Raw genomic sequence first — 22159 nt, forward strand, 5'->3', positions numbered from 1 at the left:
AGGATGAACGGTTTGATCCTTTTTTTCTCCACTGGTGAGAATGAGTTCATCTTGGGTTATCTCTTCTGCCCTTGAGAATAGCAGAAAATGTTGGTAACATGGTTGTCTAAGGCTAAGAACACTTTGGTCATCAAACCTAGAAATTGGGTGCTAAATTTCCTATCTACCATCCAACTTTTAACTTAAAATCATTTTAACAGTGGCTGCCGAGTTTCTGACAGCACAATTCCAAAAGTTTGGGATTGTATTTAAACTTATAAATGGGGAAAGATATTGCAGAGAGATTGTTTTAAATTTCCTCAGTGATATTTCATGGTAAAGAACTCAAAGACTCCCTAACCAGATGGGTGAGAAGGCCAGTTATTCTATTAAATTAAAGCCAGAGCAAAATGGGCAATTCTTTGAAACTTTGAAACTAAAAATAATTTAGTGCTGAATCCTCTGGATCCAGAGGAAGCTGTTTATTTCCTAATGCTTTGGAAGATGGAATCACTGGCCAGGAAACAATATGTTCTGATTTTACTCTAAAGCTAGTTTCCTAAAATCTATTTAAGGGCTTAGGTGAACTCAACAAGGATATAATAAAGCTACGTAATTGAATGACACTGAGGCTGATAAAATTCACAGGAGATTGTGTCAGAGAGAAACTGCATCAGAACACAGCATGGACAATAATTTAAACTAATTGTGCAGTTTGATGTAAATTAGCTTTTCCAGAAGAGATATTGAGGCTTCATTTTGGACAGCTTTCTGAAACTGCAGCATGCAGACTGCCTGCCAAAAACACATATAGCAAAGCAATTGAATATTAACCACAAAGGGACAAATCCTTAAAGATGCTATGGGGATAATGTGCATGGGTGACACCTCTTCAACTTGCAAACTGTTCAGTTTTGCTGATACAGTGGGTGTGCCGGGAAACAATGGGGTCAAAGAGTGCTGATGGGGAGAATAAAGGGAGTACACGGTGGCTGTTAGGAAGGAAAGGGTTATTAGGAGTGGGGAAGAAGTTAACATAGCTATGAAGAATTGAGTGATTGAGATCCTTGCAATTTTAAAGTAATGAATTGCCTAGCCTCAGAGCATAAATTGATGCAACCCAAATGCAAGAAAGACATGGTTATGAAGAGACCAGATTGGCCAGTGTTTGTTTTTTCATCTTTCCATACCCAGAACAAATGGTATTAAGCTAAATGTACGCCTTTGGTTAATTCTAACATTTGGAAGGCTGTCTCTTTTTAGGTTTTGTGAGTATTGAAAAACTGGAACTGTGCACCACAAGATGCATGTCTCTATGTAAAAGAAATGTTGACAGTTGAATTATCAGCTGTTACAAACACAGAGGCTTAATCATAACTGAGAGCAGCAAGGCATCACCTACAGTATAATTGATAGCAAATACACCTTGCACTTAGAAGGTGTCTGGGTTTATATGTCAAATTAAGAAGAGCAGCGCTGTTTCCATACTGGGCTGAAATGTTTTTACTATTCCCAGTATTTAATACATACAGTTTGAAAGACAGGAATTTGAAAAGGAAATTGATATTTTTTTATTACACATTAATGCCTGTTTTGGGAAAAATTCCTAAGCTTTCAGTGTTTTCCTTTGTGTTTTGGGAGGTGAAAAGGAAGGCAGGTTTTTATGCAGTTATGTGAGAAGCTTTTTGAACTCTGACCTTTGTTTTCTATTTTTTCCTTATATAGGATGATTATTTCAGAAACTGGAATCCCAACAAGCCCTTTGACCAAGGTAATGGATGCAATATTTCTTGCTATATAGTCTGTGGTAAATGTGGCTTCATTTTTCCTTCCTTGCATGCTGAGTTAATGTTCCCACAAGGGCCAGCTAGCGGTGTTATTTTATTGACTTTGGGGACTGAATTGACTGGGGTGATAGAAATTATTTTTTCAAATTAGTTATTTGTCTGAGGTTATATCTAGGGCTGATTTAAACAATTTCTTTTAATTGACTTGACCAATATAACCATTGATTGGTTTTGTTTAAAAAAAAGTGAAATTTGATTATCAACATGGTGAATTGTGGGGCTGAATGCAGTGCTTTCATTCATGGAACAGACTATGCCTGGAGATGCTTGCCTAATTCACATGAGCCATAAGAATGAAACTTTCTTTCTAGAAAAAGGTTAATCCTGGGAGACTTTCAAGGGTACTGCGATTTTATTTGTTAAATAACTTCTTCATGGTTTCTAAATAGAAGCCTGTTTCGGAGTTAGCTCGGTGACTACTTGGGTTTAAGCACAGCCCACAGAAGGCTTTCTCCACCCCCATTCCGCCAGCAAGCACCAAACCAGTCTCTCATGATAGCTGTTGTAAATCACTAACAGTGTCCTCCTGTGAGTTATTTAAGACACAGTGAGGACCTGCTATGAATCACATCCCTTCCCCCGTTGTTCCATGTGTGGTGCTGTTGAAAATGATGGTAGATTGCACTTCATGTGTTCATATGGAATTAATGCCAAAACACAATGAAAGAGTATTACCTACCACATCTCAAAGCATTCATGCTTCTGAGAATCAGCTTCAGTTCTGTAATGTGAGTATTCGATGTGATCATGATGGTCAACTTGATACGAAGAAATTGAGGGAGGCATTGACATGTGACATGGAGGAAGGTGCTCCTTTCTGCCCTCTGCTTTGTCAGTTTAATGGGTCACTACCTTTGGACTCTGGTTTTCTCATAAGCAAAAATAGTATTAAAATTTCCATATATACATTTATCATATGCTTTGAAGTAGTGTAACATTTTTTTTCATTCATGTATGCTAGCATTCTCAAATATTTATTGAGCTTTCGCTGTATGCACAAGCACCAAGCCAGGTACTGGGGATAGAGCAAAAATGCTGTGGTGCCTACCCTACAGGAGCTCAGAGTGGGGAGTAGGGAAATAAATCAGTCAACAATTGTGGTGGGATCTGTTAATGGCTGTGATGCAGGTGTGTTCAGGGAAGCATGCGAATCTACAGATGGAGAACTGTATATGTTTGTGTAAAGGGCAAGGTGTCCAGCAAAACCTTCCCTTGGAGGCTGTATCTGGACTATACACGTCTTAGCAGCCTTAGAGTGGTAACCGAATTATTCCTTTACAATCCTAACAATGACTGAATCATCACAATGATTCACTCAAAAGCATATGAAGGCATTTGTAATTTAGTTTAGAAATGTTTTATTAAAAGTGATCAAAAATTTTAAAACTTTTTAATAGGATGAAACTTTATCTATGAAGAATACTGGTAGTTAAAGAGCAACAAATACCCTATCTGTGCCTGATAAACAAGGCCTTCTGCAAACAACCCTACCAGGCTTTTGCTTGCAAAGGTAACTCAATTGACAGTCGCTGTGAACTGATTCTTTTTAGCTAAGAACTAGAAATAGGTTCTTGTGCTATAAGGATCAAATGTTGCCTAAATAACTGTCAAAATTACTCTTTGCCAAAGCTTGCAAATGAATACACTCTCCTGAGGGAAGACATTTTTACTTTTACTAATGCACATTGGAGAAGGAATACATTAAGCTAGGTGTCATTTGCCACTTGGGATATAAATGATAGCTTCCCTTGGTTTGGGAGTTAACACAGAAATTTTGAGAACCACAAAATCACCGTCTTTAAACCTGAGCAGGTAAACAGTTCAAACAAGGATTTTTCTCTCCTTGGAATGATGGCAGCTATATCCAGCAGAGCCCCATCCTGTTCTCTTTTTCTAGCTCTGCAGGCTTGAAAACTGGGTCTGCTCAGATTAACCCTCCCAGAAAACCTTATGACTTTATAGGATATAATTAAGGACCTTAACTGAGTATCCCCACTTTGTATCTCAGGGGTAGCTGCCGTTGGCTATTTATATATAGAACCATGAGCAGCACAGGCAGAGCTGAGAATAGCCTTCACTTAAAATATCAGCCCCAGCAGATGTCATCAATTACATTGTGTGCGGCTCAATAAAAATGGGAGGTTACTCTATCAGCGCTGACACCACTTGGTGAAATATAAACCATAGTCATGGAAGATGTAGAGCATTTCATCTTCCAGAAAATAGGAGAATTACTGAACTCCAGTGGAAGATGACAGCCAAAGAGAGGAGTCATTTCCTCTCCTGAGCTGAAAAAAGAATAAAACATAGTTAAAATGGGTTTGTGGTTGGGGGAAAGTTTTAGTTCGTAGAAATAGAACTTGTTGAAGAGTGTCTTCAGAGTTTCAGATGACAAATATGGTTTAGGATGGGGATGGAAGGAGCTTCATGAGGGAGGTGGGTGTGGAGTAGGCTTGGAATGTAGAGGGAGAGGAGGGGAAGGAAGGCCCAGCATAGAGAATTCTGGTAATAGTGTAGTCAGAAAGGTGGATTTGAAATGGGTTAAGGGGACATTCCATACCAGTCTGCCAAATTTGAACTTTGTTTTCTTGGCAGTGGGGTGCCATAGAAAGTCTTTGAGCAGGAGAGTGACATGATGAGGGCAGTATTTCAGAGAATTTGGTTTGGTGACTCAACAGCTATAATTAGGAACCCATAAACGTACTTGCTAAATGATGTCACTCCTCTAGGACTTTTGGGTAACTTCTTCATGGCATCATTCATTGCCTTGGAGCCCTGGGCTCTGGCTGTCACCGGTGGTCAGACTTATCAATTCAGCTCTCCAGCTTGACCTCTGAAATGCCCATGCAGCTTCTGATTGTTGTGTTGGTGTGGTGAATAGTTAGAAGACTCAAAGTATTCCAGAAATAGTTACTTAGCTGTAATTGCTGTCTCTGCTTAAAGATATTTACTGAACTTTGAACAATAGGGCTTCATGGAGCGAGTGCTATCATCATATAATTGACTCTAAGGCAGTTAGAAGAGAAGTATCTCACCTGGTGCTCTCCAATGATGAGACGCAGAATGTCTTTAACTTGTGATCTTTAAGTGAATCTTTAATGTTTCTGTCAGTGGAGTATAATGGCCATCAACTTCAGACTTTTCTAAGAATTCTTCCTGAGATTAGGGTAAAGTGGCATAAGTAGTATATCCTTGTGTCTTGTAATGATTTAATGCCAAATCTCCTCACAGAAAGGACGGACAGGAGTTCAGAATTGAAGGCAATGATTAACTCAGGTGAGAAATTTCCCTTGTGAAGTCCACAGAGAAAGACACCGTGCAGAGAGAGTTGGGCAGGCTGCACGGTTTGAGAGAGCCATGGGCCAATGCAAATGGGTTTCTTATCTTGCATAGTCAGGAGAAATGAAGGCCCCTGGATGGACCTTCAAAGGGCTGGCTGAGGCTGCAGAGCTCTGGGGTGATTCTGGAGCTTTTGGTTGCCTCTGCCACTTTGCCCTGCCAGCACCTTCCCTTAACTGGCCCCTGACAAACTCAGGAGCGCATATGAGGTTAGTGCTTCTCAGTGGGGATCTGGGTCAGCAAGATGCTTCCCCAAGAAAACCATTGATGGTCAAATAAGGGACACACATATACCCTCATCTCTTGGAAATTCACATGCTCATTACCGACTTAAAAACTCTGAGGCGTCTTTCAGTAAAGAAGCCCATTTAACCTATCATTTTCCAAATTTGCTTGTGACCATATTTTCAATTTTTTTCCACTACACACCTATCAGATACTCAGAGGAAGTAATGTATTTGGCATGATACACTTTGGTAAGTGCAGTCTGGGTTCTTAGGGTTTGGAGTCAGATTCTCCAAGTTTAGAATTAGACTCTGTCAGTTACTAGCTGTGTGATCCTGGGCAAGTAGCTTAACTTCTCTGATTCTAAATCTCCCTGTCTGGAAATGGCAATAATGATAAGTACTTTCAACAATAGCACTGAGAAGATGAAGTGAATTAATATGCCTGGCATATAGGAAGTGCTTGACAAGTGATCAGCAAGTCATTGATTGTTTTCATTCTCTTCCTGTTTAGCAGCCTCTTCTAGTGGCTTTCTTCCCATTCCACTTTGGTTTTATTCCCTTCTCCTTTTGTTCCTTTCTGGTGGCCTTCCAAGTTGTGATGCTCTGAAGCTCTCAGAGCTACACTGACACTGGCTTGTCTTAACTAGTGGTGGGTCATCGTACTGGTACACTCCAGATCCCCATTATTGGAGCTGAAGAGGTTCAGGCTCTTAATGTGTTCATTCCATCTTTCATTCCATAAGCAGTTACCAAATGCCTGATGTTTAAACGCACTGAACTAGATAATAGGGACAACACTAAGGAAGACCTCTCTTGGGGGACACTGCCAGTTATCAGTCCTCAGAGACATCCATCCAAGGTCCTACTGGGGGCAGGGAAGTGAGGAGAGTTGGTCTGGGTAACAGGGAAATCCTTAATATGTCAAGTGTTTATACAGATGACAGGTCAGTTTTAGTTGAGGTGATGTTTTTTGCTATGACTTGGTCTTATGCAGTCTGTGCCTTTGGTATGTGGACCAGGCTCCCTGATGCTGTACAACCAACACTTGCTGGTAACAGTTACGTTCAATGCAAATAATAAAGGTATTGTCACAAGGATTGTCTCTTTTGCCTTTAAGTGAGATGGCATGATGAGGGTCTGGAGGGGAATGAAAGATAGAACTTATTGAACCACAAAGCTGTTGTAAAAATAAAATAAAGGTAATGCTTTGGGGATTCATTGAATAGGGGGTGAACATACAGCAAAGTGAATTCTAACAAGGTGTTTCAAAGCTTCCTAACTAGTTCTTTTAGAAGAAGAAAATGGAAACTTATTTATAGTACTTTTGCTGAACAAAAGGATTTTTTGTGCACTGGAGGGTTTGGAAGGTAATTTATGTATATAACCACTATACTACTTTAGAAAAAACTTCTGATTACATGAAGATGTCTCAAAGTGATGGAACACTAACAGGTTCTCTGCTGGAGCCAGGGTGCACTTAGGAAAGAACCCCCCCCCCCCAATTTATTTGGCTATGAAGTTCCACTTGAGGAGACAAGCCATTGTAGGACTGATGGCTGAAGAGATTTAGCATGGGACTTTCCTGAGACAAGTGGATTCCTTTAAAGTGGAGTAAATGAACGTTTTAGATAAAGTGTATAAACATTGGTTTTAAAGATGATGTTTTTTATTCTGGAGTGAATACTAATCATTCTTCCAGAGCAGACTGGCTGTAGACAAACCTCAGATGTTGCTGGTGATCTTCAAAGCAGCATGTGAACTTGTAGAAATTGATCTCCAGATAAAAATAAAACTCAGAGTCAGGGGCCCCTTTCACTCATGCTGTTCTCATGAATAGAAGAAAAGAAAGACCTCACCCTTTGACTTCCAGTCTATTATACCCAGATCCTGACAAACTCAAATCCTGACCAAAGCCCTGAACTATTTTGAGGCAAAAATTGTAAAACTCAAAAGGAGGGAGTTCTTTTCATGTTCCAGCTGTGTTTCTGGAACCGCCAGCCCAGTGGATTATCACAGCATTTGTGTTTTGCCAAGGTCTTAAAGGGTGCCTGGGGACTCAAGATTGCTTATTTCTAAAAATCTTCCATAGAAGGGGAGTTTTCCTTCTCTAGATTAATCTGAAAATTTACATAATAGGCTTAATAGAAATCTTAAGCCCCCATAGCTTTCTTCATAATGTGGAGTTTAGCCTCACCCTAAAAGAACCTCTGATTAGCATTTATAGGGCCTTGAAAGTTTTTCAGTTTTTTTAAGAATTTGTTCACCTTATCTGATCCCTGGAGCTGTGGATTTTCAGAGGCAGCTGGCCTCGTTTGTGGGAAGCATCTTAATACTTTTCTCCTGGCTCGCTCATGTTTGGTCTGGTTGGTTTCTCCCTCTCACCTTTGCCTTTTCCACATAATTAGGAATATGCTTTCCCCAACAGCAACTACTCATCTTATTCACATTAACCTACTCTCTGCCCCAGACATGCACACTTGGCTCCAGCCTAATTAGCCTGTTCCCACTGCCATCTTTTCTTCTGTTTCTTCATTGTGACAATAAGATAGTCCTATTTAAAAAAAATTTTGGAGTATTGATTTTTAAACATTCTAATTCAGTACTCCAGGGAAGAAACAGAAAGCTATTAATTCAAATATTAGTGTGCTCCTACTTTAACTCAGTCTCTCTGCCTTGATGTTTGATCAGATTGCATGTTTTCTCTTTTGTCTTTGTCTGCCTTTGCCTGTTCGCTTATTTTAGAGAATAAAACATCAGCTATAAAATTTGAATCTCATGGGTGCCCCTTCTTCTTTCCCATTTTCTTTTCTCTAAAGGTGACCATATCATTAATTTGCTTTTCTGTTCATGTCCTTATGTTTTTATGTCATGTGTATGTATACAGGCAATGTTACATTATATGTTTTGCAATAGAAATTAATGTTTCCCTCTCTAATCTGTTTATTCCACTTAACATTGCTTTTGAGGTAACTTTTTTGATAGTTGTAGATCTAATGAATTATTTTATGTTGTGCTATTCTATTGTATTAATATATCACAATTAATTCAATTATTCCCCTACTGATGGATGTTTCTCTTGACTCCATCAGTTTTGCTATTGGGGCTGCTTTTTCCTAGTATTTTTAAATGTAAACTGCTTGGCCTGAAAAGTGTGGGATGCCAGGAGGAGGACTGAGGTGGGACATGGCTCTGCCACTGTTAAAATGTGCAACTTTGGGCAAATCACATATCCTTTCTGGACTTTAGTTCACCCATCTCTGAAATAAAGAGGGTAGATGAGATAGTTGCTGAAGTCCTTCGGAGCTATGGTAGTTAAGTTCAGGCAGAATAGTTTTCTATATATGTTTTCTCATAAAGGAAAAATGAAAAATTTGAAGCATGATGCTCTTATTTCAAAGGTTATAGTTTAGCTAATGAGTTATGAATATACTGTAACTGAAAACCAATGGAATTAAATGGGCCTTTTAACCATCAGGGGTGGAGAGGGCTCAGAATAAAAAGCAAAAAAGGCCAAAGAAGTCTCTTCCTACAGAATCCTGTGGGACACTGTGAGCTGTAGAGGAAAGAGCAAGAGTTGAAAGTGCTCAAATTAAATCTTGCCTCTCCCATAAGCTTACTGTATACATTTGAATAACTTGACTTATCTAGTCTTTGTTTTCTTTTTCTTTTTTTTTTTTTTACTTTCATGTGTCTTTACTTTTCATCTGTTTTCAGTGTTTTATTATTATTATTATACTTTAAATTCTGGGGTACATGTGCAGAACGTGCAGGTTTGTTATATAGGTATACATGTGCCATGGTGGTTTGCTGCAACCATCAACCCTTCATCTACATTAGGTATTTCTCGTAATGCTATCCCTCCCCTAGCTCCCCATCCCCCAGCAGGCCCCAGTGTGTGATGTTCCCCTCCCTGTGTTCGTATGTTCTCATTGTTCAACTCCCACTTATGAGTGCAAACATGTGGTGTTTGGTTTTCTGTTCTTGTGTTAGTTTGCTGAGAATGATGGTTTCCAGCTGTATCCATGTCCCTGCAAAGGACCTGAACTCATCCTTTTTTATGGCTGTATAGTATTCCATGGTGTATATGTGCCACATTTTCTTTATCCAGTCTGTCATTAATGAGCATTTGGGTTGGTTCCACATCTTTGCTATTGTGAACAGTGTCGCAGTAAACATATGTGTGCATGTGTCTTTATACTAGAATGATTTATAAGCCTTTGTTTTCTTATCTGTAGGTGGGTCTAATCACAGCTGTCTTGTAGGCCATTTGTGGAGAGATCATGTTTGCAAAGGGCCAAGGAGTGGGTATGTGGTATGTTCTCTACGAAGAGTGTTTCTTCCTGCTCAGTCAGTTCTGCCAGGAACTGTGTAGGTTCCTTTTCCTCACTGAGTGCTGGGGTCTGCTATGAGTTTGTGTTCTGGCTTCACCCTGACTTCACAAAGAGCTCTCAGGACTCTGCGCCCCTAGAACCAAGGAGCAAAAGCCATTCTGGGTTGTGCTCCGCCCTTTGGAGGGAATCGTAGTGAATGATGAAGGGTGGTAAAATTCTCCCTGCAATTATGGGGCACTGCAGCTTTCTAATACTGTGTTTAAGAGGTTCTTTCAGCATGAATGAATCCATTTTAAAGGCATGTTTATTACCTTTCCCCAAACTCATAAAATGTGGTGTTAGTTGTATAAAAGGGGGAAAAAAACCCTTCCTGTTAATCCACCTGCTAGAACAACAGTCCCTGAATTAATTATATTGTACTTGTTGAGTCCTAATGAACCAGCCTTGGTTTTGGGAAAATTCTCAATAGGGAAAAAAATGTCAGCTGAATTTTAAAATCAATCAATAATGCTGTTAAATTTTTCTCATTTGAGAATGTAGAATGGATTATTGCGTTTTCCCAATCAGGAAATGGCTGCTTGGAGAAAAACCTGGAGGCATCACCTGCGTCCTCTATACCTTTCAGGCCCGAGATGGGGGTTTTGTTTTGTTCAGCTCCTCAATTGTACTGTGTAGCAATTAACTGCTGGAAACCTGTTAAATGTTCATTCTGTCCCAGAAACCATGCCTGATGAAAGGCAATGTAGTATAGTGGAAAGGCCCTGGGGCTTTGCAGTCTTAGAGAATGGGTTCATTTTCTAGCTCTTCAATCTAATAGCTGTGTGTACCTAAGTGGGTGCCTCAGTTTTCTTGTCTGTAACATAGAAATTATGACATTCATTACACATGTGGCATGAGGGGTAAAACTCCTGATTCAATCTCAGAATGCACATGAGAAAGGCAAGAAAGCTTTGGCAGGAGATAGAGTACTGCTGTCTTCTTCTGGTGTTTCATATTGGGAAGGATCTTAGTGGTTTTTGATGTCTCTGCCTATTCCACCAGGGTGTGAGCTCATTGATCAGTTAATCATTGAATCAAGAACGCACAGACTTGGTGAGGACTGTGGAGGGGAGTGTGACAGTGCTCTCCTCAGGGGGCTTGTGGTCTACAGAGCCAAGAGACCCACGAAATAAAATCACTCAAAGGATGTGTTTGAGGTGCCCTGACAGAAGCTGGCAGAGTTGGGGCTCAGGCCAGGGATTAATCCTTCCTGGTTGAAGGTCAGAAAAAGGATCCTAGATGAGGTGACCTGGGGGCCTTTCTGAAGATGGGCAGGTGTTTGGAGGGAGAGAGGAAGGGGAGCATCTGGTGGGGAGAAATGTTTTCTGATAGCTGATCGCTCAGTGCTACAGAAGTGAAATCTGATCATGCTTTAGTCCTTTGGGGCTTGTTCTAACACCATAGACCAGGTGGCCTACAAACAGTAGAAATTTATTTCTTACATTTCTGGAGGCCAGAAGTTGGAGATGAGGGTGCCAGCATAGCTGGGTGCTGATAAGGGCCCTCTTTCAGGTTGTGGATGGCCATCTTCTTGTGTCCTCATGTTGGGGGAAAGAGAGCTCGAGAACTCTCTGGGGTTCCTTTGATAATGGCACTAATCACATCCAAGAGGGTTCACCCTCATGACCTAATCACCACCCAAAGGCCCTCCTCTAATGCCACCACATTGGAGAAGGGATTTCAACACATAAATTTTGGGGGGACACAAACATTCAGTTCAATGCAGATAGGATGCTTCTTTTAAAAATACTTTTGTTAAGAGATATGAAGGAAATGTCAATCATTACTTTAGTAGGCTGTTTCACTTTTTCCCTTTGTCTCTCAAGTCTCATTCTGCTGGGCACCTTGAAACAGCCAGAGCAGGATTGTAGATAGCAAGGTGGGCCTGATGCAGTAACACTGGAAGTGGTGGGACTGGGACAAACTAACACCCATGCCACCGGCAGAGAGCAGCCCTGACCCAACTCTAGCTGACGATGGTTATGAGGGCTTGGGTCAGCATTGTAAGGACTACAGATTGCTCAAAAGCAGCTGGAAATGAACATTTGTTTTTGTATGTGAAACTTAATTCTTCAGTGCTGGAAAATCAATTATTGAAAAAATACAGCAAGAGGGTAAATGTACCTTTGGGCTGTTTGTGGCTTCTCTTCTTGTCTTTTGCTTGTGGCATGCATGCGCTGGAGGTTGATGCATCCTTGGGGTCCCTCTGACTTGGTGCAGCTGCGTAGCCCTTGGGGTGGAGGCAGTGCCTCGCAGAGTTGGGGACAGACTGCCTGAGCAGAAGTTGTCTTTGTTGGGACTGTGCTCAGAGACCACAGGAGGCCCGCAGTGGTTTGAATATGTTCCCCCCACAAGCATGTGTTGGAAACATAATCCCCAATGCAATAGTGTTGAGATCTGGGGTGTAGGGGAGCTGTTTAGATCATGAAGGCTTCACCCCCATGAATGGAGCCCTGCCTATCTGTTGTGAAAGGACTTGAGGCTGCGAGTCTGACCTCTTGCCCTCTGTCACCATGTGATGCCTGCCCCCATGTCCTGAGACAACAAGAAGGGCCTCACCAGATGCAGCCCCTTGATCTTGGACTTCTCAGACTCCAGAACCATAAGTCAAATACATTTCTGTTTGTTATAAATTACCCAGTCTATGATACTCTATTAGAGCAGCACACAATGGACCAGTACAAGGCCTAAAGCCACTTGTAATAAGCATAAGAGCCTGAATTGCTATTTCTGTGTGGCCTCCATCACCTGGAGATGGAGTGGTTTAGCCTTTAAAAGAGGGAAACACAACCCATGCCCTCATATATGCACACATGCACAAGTCTCATACTCAAAAATCCATACAGAATACGGTGCCACCATGATTTAGAAACATATGCCAGTTCCAAAAGAACAAAAGTGGAACCCAAGTGATCTCAAGAGTGATGATGTGAGGTGCTGAGTTTCCTTGCTGCCAGGAGGGTGTAGGTAATTCCATGGGCACTGGCAGCCTGGCCAGGAGGAACTGCTTAGCAGAGGATGGGTGCTGTGTACAGTAGATGGCCCTGCACTGCTCATCTTCTTCTTTGGCTCCAAAATTCATGGTAGAAAGGGCTAGAGAAGGTGGAAAATGTCAGTTGCAGTCATTGCCAAGGCAGGACAATCCCTAATTAGGTGAAAAATTATCCTCCGAGCCCACTGGAGCCACTGTAACATTCAGGTCCTAAATTTGCCCAGGGTTGTGCCACTCTCAAGCCCTTGCCCTGAACTCCTCTCTAGCTCCCCCTTTCCCTTCCTAACTTCAATATATGGTGATCAATGCACTTGAGTTCTCCTCCTGCCTTCGCTTCACGTCCGTGAATGCTCACTTTCCCTGCAGGAACTTGAACTGTCACTCAGTGGTCCTTGGATCTGTAACCAAATACATGATAATCCGATATGTCTTTTTTTGTTTTTGTCTTTGCCTCATTCACCAAAAAACAACTTATAGGCATATATTAGTGTCAAGTGATAACACGAATAGATGAAAGCATTTGAGTATAAGAAAAAACATTTGAGTATAAGTAAATTAAAGGCATAGCAAAGCCATGTTAGGTATGCTGTTACTCCATCACATGCCCAGTAAGTTTCTGTATACTTCTGTAACTGGGCTCAGAGCTTCCTAACAAAGCAGAGAAGGACACACACACCACTATGTTCCCATGGTGTGTAAACAAGGCAGGTATTCAGGAGAAATACAGGTATTCATAGTAGTGAGGCCAGAGATGCTTTCCTCCTGTGGGTTCTCAGAAGGGGGTTTATCAGGGTGGCCCGTGTTCTCGCCAGTATCTGGCAGTGAATACCCCAGTAAGCTTTTATGATTACTTCATCCAAGATCTTTCAGTATACGATGATGCTTAGTGCCAAAGTACAGTTTTATAAGTCAACTCAATAATTCAGAGTGCACTGTTTTCTAAAGGCCCTGCTTGATACATGGACGAAATTGACAATATCAGGAAGAATGGTTGGCCTGCATCTCCATCAGGGAATACTCTGATTGTTTTGTTGCTGGTAACTGATTAGCATTGGGAACAGAGAGTTCTGGGCTTTTCCTGGCAGGAACAAGGAGTTCAGATGATCTGTGCTGCCAATTAATGGAAGCATATGGTTCTTCTCTCTTCAGCCAAATGGGAGGCAGAGCCAGTCTTGTTGGTTAGACATTCAGAATCCAAACTAGAGCTTTGATGCCTGACTGCATAGTTACCTTCCTCCATGCTAACACTGTAGATTAGTTTGACCCCACAGGCAAATGATGGATTAAGAATATCAGCATTCTTCCCTATAGGCCACCAGAGCCAAGGGCAGTGTTATGTGGAGCTTCACAGTGTAGTGTGGGCTTTACATGGGTGGGAAATGCTTTCCTTGCCCACATACGTGCATATTTACATATGTTTCTCAAACGTGTGTGGATGTTGATGTGCTCAATAAAATCCACATCTTATTTAAAGACATTAGCAAATCCATATTAGATCTTGTCATTATAAAATTCTCAGCAACTAACAGAACGATTAGCATGATAGCTATCTTTGGAGAGGTCAAGGGGAGGTGGAGTTTATAAATTTTTTTTTGACAGTGGAAAGTGTTTCTCATGGTGGAAGAATTTGGGCACATTATTACCACAGTGTGTACATGCAGGAGTTTCATTTTGTAATGTTTTCAAGCAGGTATTATGAAACAGGCATAAAAAATACCAATAGAAATCCACAGAATGCCTAATTTTAAGCCACATCTCTTTGCAGTGACCCTGCTAAGATAAAATTATTTGTAGGAGAAAAATATACCCTTGGGAAAAATATAATTTTTGGATATAAGCCATGTGAATGTTGGCAGGCGTCTGCTAATAATTATGATTTTTGCTTTTAGCGAGGTCGATCCTGAGTTGTTCTATCAGTGATTAGGCAGGAGGAGAAATTCCCAGTTTGTAATGATAAAATTATACTGTCAGATGAAGAGTGAGCATTCATCATTCTGTTCTCATAGCAAGGCACAGATTCCTTCACCCAGAAATGGTTTTGAGTGTTTTATGAATAGTTTTAAAAGCAGGGGTAGCATGGTGGGACACCTAGAACTGGGGGCAGCCTCAACATAAGCTGGCGCAGTGTGTGGACATTTGAATTCCTTTAGACATAGTAGCCATACCTGGATATTTGTAGGTTGCTCACAGAGAGTTGAGGGTTCTATTTGGTTCCAAAGGGTAGCCCTAGATTTAGAGGGTGGGAGTTGCAAAGGGATGGCTTTTGGCTCAATCCAAGTATGGCATTTTCATATCCCAAGCTGTGTGAGGACGGGGTAGGCTGCCATAGGGGAGACTGAGACACCATTCCTGGGATGTGTACATGTAAGAGTAGACAGCCACATGGCTGGTTTGACGTAGGGGGAATTGAACATTAGACGAAGACAGAGACACTATTGAGATTGTTTCTGACCTTGAGTTTAGGCAGTTCTATGATAAGGCAGGACTGTTGAGAGGTGATAATTTATTTTATACAATGACTCCCCATAGAATTTCCTCAAACAGCCTGCCTAATTGGTATGTCTGAGGTAGATTCAGTTTACCAAAGTTATGACTATGCAGCTTTGCAAGAATATCTAATAAGTAAATTAGGTCTGTCTTTTACAATCAAAGCCTCATTCATTGCAAATACAAGGGAGCAAGAAAGAAAAATGGCAGAATTACTGGATGTTACTAGTAAAGAAAAGCAACCTACCCACTCATTGTAGAGCTTCAGTTTCATGAATTTAGAACTAACCTATTGCTCTGAGTGGATTCTATTGTCTTTGGTAAGAAAAGCAGGGGAATAAATGATGTTGGTGCCCCATTTTGTCTATCCAGAGCTGTAGACGCAGGCATACATTTCCAAATGCAGTGTGACTTCTCACTGTGAGGCTCATGTAGAGGGATTTTTGTCCTCTAGAAATGGAAGTGCTTTTGCCTGACATTCAGGTGCTTGGGGAGGCAAGTAGCGGGTGAATAAAGAATGGCATGGGAAGTCATTGTCTTTACAGAGTAATCACCGAGGACCTGGAGGGGTGGGTTAGATCCCTAAAAGTCCCTATGCGTGTCTCTACCAGTGTGCTGTTGTCCAGCTTCGAAGTGTGGAGCTGTATCCACAGATCCATGCCACAGCCCCAAAGGGCATGCTCTTAGGGATTCCTGTCTTCTGATTTAGCTCATGTTGTTTGAGAGTTGAACTGCATGCCAGATTAATTGTAGTTTTGTTAGTGTATCAAGTAACAACTTCTTACATTTTTAGAACATCATGCTATCTCAGACACCAAAGAAAAGGCCCTACCACTCTCAGATGAAGAGGCATTATTATGTGTTTGGAAACTATGTGCCTAGTGTTTATATCTGGTCAACAATGAGCTGGCCTGCCCTGGAAGAGAAAGGGGAAGAACTGTTTCTGTCTGCAGGGATGTTCAGGCCGAAGTATGACAGGGCAGGGATCAGTCTGGAAAGATAATGCCTGACATTAAGTAACTCATGCTGTAGGAACTTTTGCATGCAATATTCTCAGTGGCTGCTGTGTGATCATGACTGTCATCCACATTTTTCTCCTTTGCTCTGTATTGCTCTATATGTGTACCATTTTTCTTAGAACCATGCTTTCCTCTATGAGTTTGATTCTTCAAATGTACCAAATGGAAAATTATCCTGCTGGTATAAATTTCCAGATAGCATGGGGGGAGATGGGAGAATTGTAATTAAGAAAGTGAATTAGGCTGGGCACGGTGGCTCACGCTTGTAATCCCAGCACTTTGGGAGGCCGAGGCGGGTGGATCACCTGAGGTCAGGAGTTTGAGACCAGCCTGGACAACATGGTGAAACCCCATCTCTATTAAAAATACAAACATTAGTTGGGCGTGGTGGCAGGCGCCTATAATCCCAGCTACTCAGGAGGCTGAGGCAGGAGAATTGCTTGAACCCGGGAGGCGGAGGTTGCAGTGAGCTGAGATCACGCCACTGCACTCCAGCCTGGGTGACAGAGTAAGACTCCGTCTCAAGAAAAAAACAAAAAAGAAAAAAAAAAAGTGAGTGAATTAGAGCTCTCCTTTTAGTTATTTAGCTGTTCCTTTAAGAGCTCACTATAATATTATAATAATTAGCACATAGCTTGCCCCCACAAGGGTCTGCACATATTCTCTTTCCCCAGCTTAGCATATTTCTGGCCCCTTCCTGTGTCCTATCCAACTCATTCTGGAGGTGTTGGTTTGCATGTTACTAACTCAGGAAGCTTTCTCTGATTGACCATAGACTAGATTAGACCGCCTTCTCCTAATAGGCTATGCTTTGCATTGTTACACAATTGCAATTTCGTAATTTTTTTTTTTTTTTTTTTTTGAGACGGAGTCTCGCTGTCGCCCAGGCTGGAGTGCAGTGGCGCGATCTCGGCTCACTGCAGGCTCCGCCCCCGGGGGTTCACGCCATTCTCCTGCCTCAGCCTCCCGCGTAGCTGGGACTACAGGCGCCCGCCACCTTGCCTGGCTAATTTTTTGTATTTTTAGTAGAGACGGGGTTTCACTGTGTTAGCCAGGATGGTCTCAATCTCCTGACCTCGTGATCTGCCCTCCTCGGCCTCCCAAAGTGCTGGGATTACAGGCGTGAGCCACCGCGCCCTGCCGTAATTTAATAATTTTAAAGAATTATTTGCTACTTGTCTTTGGCTAGGCTGTGCTCTCCCTGGGAGCCGGCTTACATCTTTATATCTGTCTTGTGCCCTGCTGTATTTCCAGGGTCCAGCATAGGACTGGATGCAAAGTAAATCCTGAGTTAATAGCTGTTGAATAAATAATAATTACCACTTATTGAGCACCTGCTGCATGCCTGTACTGCTACTCCTCTTGACAATGTTTGTGTGTGTGCACGTGTACACAATCTCGAGTGCTGACAACAACTCTATAAAGAAAGCATGGTTGTGCCCATTTTACCACTGAGAAACTGGGTTCAAATCCTGAGATCCCTCAGCAGCTTTTAAAAGGCATAAAAAAATTCATATGTGGTCATCTGGAAAAGTATCTTTGATATGATAAGTATAAAAAAGCAAATAGGCCAGGCACAGTGGCTCATGCCTGTAATCCCAGCACTTTGGAAGCCCTAGGCAGGTGGATCATGAGGTCAGGAGGTCGAGACCAGCCTGGCCAACATGGTGAAACCCTGCCTCTACTAAAAATACAAAAATTAGCTGGATGTGGTGGTGAGTGCCTGTAATCCCAGCTACTCAGGAGCCTGAGGCAGGAGAATTGCTTGAACTTGGGGGGTGGAGGTTGCAGTGAGCCAAGATTGCACTACTGCACTCCAGCCTGGGCAACAGAGCAAGACTCCGTCTCGAAGAAAAAAAAAAAGCAAATAATATGTCAAATATGATCCTAATTATGTCAAAGTGTTTATGTATGTATGTATCTGACAAATGCTTGTATTTGCATATAAAATACCCGAATCAGTACCAAATCATAATGTATTATCTCTGAGGAATGGGCTGAGAGGGGTATGAGGTATTTACTTTTTGCTTCATAATTTTTTTATGCCGTCTATCTGAACGTTTTACTGTGAGCTGTCTTACTCTTTAAATAAGAAGCAAAGGAAAAAAAAGGGTATGGGCCAAGCTTAACCAGTTGGTGTGGTGGCCAAGAGGGATTTAAACCCTGGCCCATCTGGCTCTGAAGGTTGTGTTCTGTTCTTGACACCCTTTATGTATCTAGGACAGTGGTTCTCAACTGGGGAGATTTTGCCCATCAGGGGATACTTGGCAAAGTCTGTAAACATTTTTGGTTGTCATAATTTGGAGGACGGGGGCTGCTACTGGCTTCTAGAGGGTAGAGGCCAGGGATGCTGCTCAACACCCTCCACTGCACAGGACAGCCCCATAGCAGTGACCTCATGTCAGCAGGGCGGAGGCTGAGCAGCCCTCCTCTAGGGAGGTCGCTGGCCACCCTCATGGAAGCTCTGATCCCTGGCTAGCCCCTGGGGAGCCCCAGCAGGACCGTCAGCCACCTGGCTGTGGAATGCCTGGTACTGGCCTGGGAGCCATGGGCACAGAGCAGCTCTAAGGCTATTCATTTCCGTGCCCAATGGAAACAGCACACGTTGAATCATGTATTGGGCCTTATCCCTGACCAAAGATTTTAAAAGAGAGACTGATACAGAGAGACAGGCACCTATTGGACATTTAGGGAGGTGGTCACCAGGAGAGAGAGGAGGTCCTGGGAAGGTAAGAGGAAAGTAAGCTGCTTTTAGGACAGATGTCATCTGAATTTTTTTCCCATCATCTTGTCTTTTAATGATTTAAAGCTTATTTATTACCTAAAGTTGGGTGTCATGCAGACATCTAAAAGCCCATCTGTGGCACCATTTTGCTGGTGCCTACATAAACAGGTCTCACCCAGTAGTTTTCTTTAGTTCATTCGTTACTGAGGGGAACCCGTCTATGAGTTTCATGGATTGAAGGTGACCACTCAGGCAGGGAGGCTGCTCTGTTGAATCGGAGCATCAACATTGTATTCAATAGGGAAGCTCTTGGAAATAATCTGATTTGGCTTTCTCACTTCACACAGGGGGAACCAAGGCTAGAGAGAAGTCACTTGCCAAAAACTCCCCAGCTAGTTACTGGCTGATCAGGACTAATCTGCAGTCTCCTGGCTCCTAGTCTTGCAGTGAGTCCCATCAAGACAATGGGAAGACAAGTGTGATTGTTTTCCTGAAAACAAAGAAGCAAACAAACAAGAAAATAGTTTATTGTGTGGGTGAGGTTGGTTGGGATTCACTTTGAGGAATAGGAGGTGTGAAAGATGAGGAGGGGTGAGAACTTTACGTTTTCAGTGGCTTGGTGATATAATTCATTGGTTTTCGGTGCATGGCCCTCAGACAACTGCGTGGTCTTTACCTGAGAACTTGTTAGAAATGCAAATTCTCCATCCTCACCTCAGACCTGCTGCATTAGAGACTTTGGGTGTGGCGGCCAGCAATCTATGTTGAAACAAGCCCTCTGGTTGATTCTGATGCACGCTCAAGTTTAAGAAAATGCTGGTAAGATGGGAAGAAGCTGAGACTCCACTTTCTGGTGTTGCCATGCCATCAGCTGGTGTGTAGGGTATGTCCCAGACTTCTCTGGGTCTATAGAATAGGGGTGGTGCTACCTAATTTGCTGAATTGGTGGAAGAATCAGTGAGCTAATACAGGCAAGTGTGATTTGTACAGTTTTAGCCCAAGTAATCCAGCTTGGAACATCTGTTTGCTCTGATCTTCATGGACTGGTAAATATCCCTGGTACTCCCTCTTATGATGTGCCCTTGAGGCTGCTTTCATTTACTTCCTTTCTCTGTAGCATAATACAGCCTGTTCCTGAATACTGAAGCCATTCCGTGTGTCCTCTCGAGGCTGTCTTGGAAAGATTCAGCTTCCCAAGGCTCTGCACACAGGGACAAGCAGCTTGTGTTGGCAGGAAGTGGGGAGGATGTAGCTGAGGGAGCATTCAGGGAGGCTGTGCAGTGGGGCTTCCCCCACTTCTATGAATGGACTCAGACATGCCATTGACTGTTAAAAAAAAATCCTGATTTCAATGTTAAAATGTGAGAAGTAATATTAAAAAACCAGTACATGCTGAGCATTTCATACATTGTTACGTTCAAGCTTCATAACTGCTCTGTGGAGTTGAGGCTATTTTTGTACCTATCTTACAGGTAAGGAAACGGAGGCTCAATTAAGTCAGTTTATAGGGCAGGAATCAGCAAATTTATTTTTGTGAAAGGTCAGATAATAAATATTTTTGGCTGTTGGGGCCCATATGTGCTGCAACAACCCAATTTGGCCTTGTAGAGGGAAGCTGCATTACAATATGCAAATAAATGGGTGTGGCTGCATTTTAATAAAATTTTATCTGTGGAAACTGAAATTTGAATTTCATAAAATTTTCATGTGTTATGAAATATTGTTTTAAGTTTTTCACCTACTTTAAAATGTAAAAATAATTCTTAACTCGTGGGTTATATAAAACAGGTGGCAGGCCAGATTTGGCTGTGGGTCATAGATTATTGACCCCTGATTTACAGTCACCTGGAATTGAGTTTCCAATCCAAGTGTGTCTCCTCAACCAGGTTTTAATCTCTGCTATACTATGCTGCACATAATAAGGAGAGTAGCTGATTGTCAACTGTTTATTTCTTAAAAAAAAAATCTGTACTAAAAATACTACTTGCCTTTATTGTAAAGATTGTCAAATGTTTCAAGGAATGTCTAATTGTAATTTCCTCTGGATGTGTTTCTTTTTAGCTCAGTGTTACTTATAATTTGGGAAGGCATTTTGGCTTTTGAACTGACAGCTTGGAATTGTAAAGTTTTTTTAGGTAAAATAAACATGCACATAGCATAAAAAATTCAAATACTTCAAAAGTACATAAAATGCAAAGTATAACTCTTTCTCCTGTTGCTTTTTATCTCTAATAATTCTTCCCATAGATAACTATTCTTAATAGCATTTTGCATCCTTCTAGAAGTTGACTATGTAAATATATCAGTATGTATGCATGCATATTCATTTTTAACTGCATACTTGCTTTTTCATGTAATACATCTTAGTGCTCCATAAAAATTTGTCCATCAATACATAATTTTTATAACATAGTATTCTGTGTGGTGTACTTCTGAAATACTGTTATTTATTTGACCATGATTCCGTTGTTGGATTTATTTCTAGTTTTTGGTTATTACCAAAAATAGTTCATTCAATATGCTGTAATTAAATCTATCATGCATCTATAAATAATTCTGTGAGATAAGGTCCTAGAAGTGAAACCACTGCATCAAAGGAAATGTGCATTTTTGATAATTAATGTTTTTCTTACATTAACTCTCAAGCAAATTGTTTGCCTGAGCCATGAATGTCCACAAAGAATAGCATTGCTGGTGGGAAAATTGACTCCTTCCTGCCTCCTTTAATGCTTCCAGTTGTCTGTTGGCTGAGAAAATAGATTGTGTTTCATCTTCAAAACAGTTTGTAGAGAATTAATACATGGTGACATTAAGGTTTTGGGGTCCAGTTCTCATCATGGTCTTTGACTTCTGTTTAAAGGAAAAGTCACCTTTTCTTTGATAACATAAGAAATGTTTTCTGGACCTCCTTGGCCAAGATTCTCAGATGGCGAAGCAACAATGCTTTGTGAAAACCGTAATCTTTGTAAATGTTCCTCAAAGCCTAACGGAGAATTGTTAATAGCTTATACATTAATTGATGTCTACTGATTTTGACCACTGGCTATATTCCAGCTTCTGTACTAAGCCCTTTATATGAATCATCTCTTTGAATATGCATGATGAACATGTAAGACTGGGACTATTCTCATCCCTATCTGTGTGGATGGGGAAACTGAGGTTCAGAGAGGCCCA

The 22159-nt window shown here is 41.5% G+C and overlaps 1 protein-coding gene across 2 annotated transcripts in view; it reads left to right on the forward strand.

The window, feature by feature from the left end:
* The window catches only part of SPOCK1 (SPARC (osteonectin), cwcv and kazal like domains proteoglycan 1), a 529839-nt gene that overhangs the window by 232662 nt on the left and 275018 nt on the right, over positions 1–22159 (forward strand). For both annotated transcript variants that reach the window (XM_012504877.2, XM_003266422.3), the window contains one exon: positions 1705–1750. In XM_012504877.2, coding sequence (XP_012360331.1) covers positions 1705–1750 — 46 coding nt within the window. The remainder of the gene's footprint in view (positions 1–1704; positions 1751–22159) is intronic.

This window comes from Nomascus leucogenys, chromosome 2, assembly GCF_006542625.1.
Source record: "Nomascus leucogenys isolate Asia chromosome 2, Asia_NLE_v1, whole genome shotgun sequence".
Lineage (NCBI taxonomy): Eukaryota > Metazoa > Chordata > Mammalia > Primates > Hylobatidae > Nomascus > Nomascus leucogenys.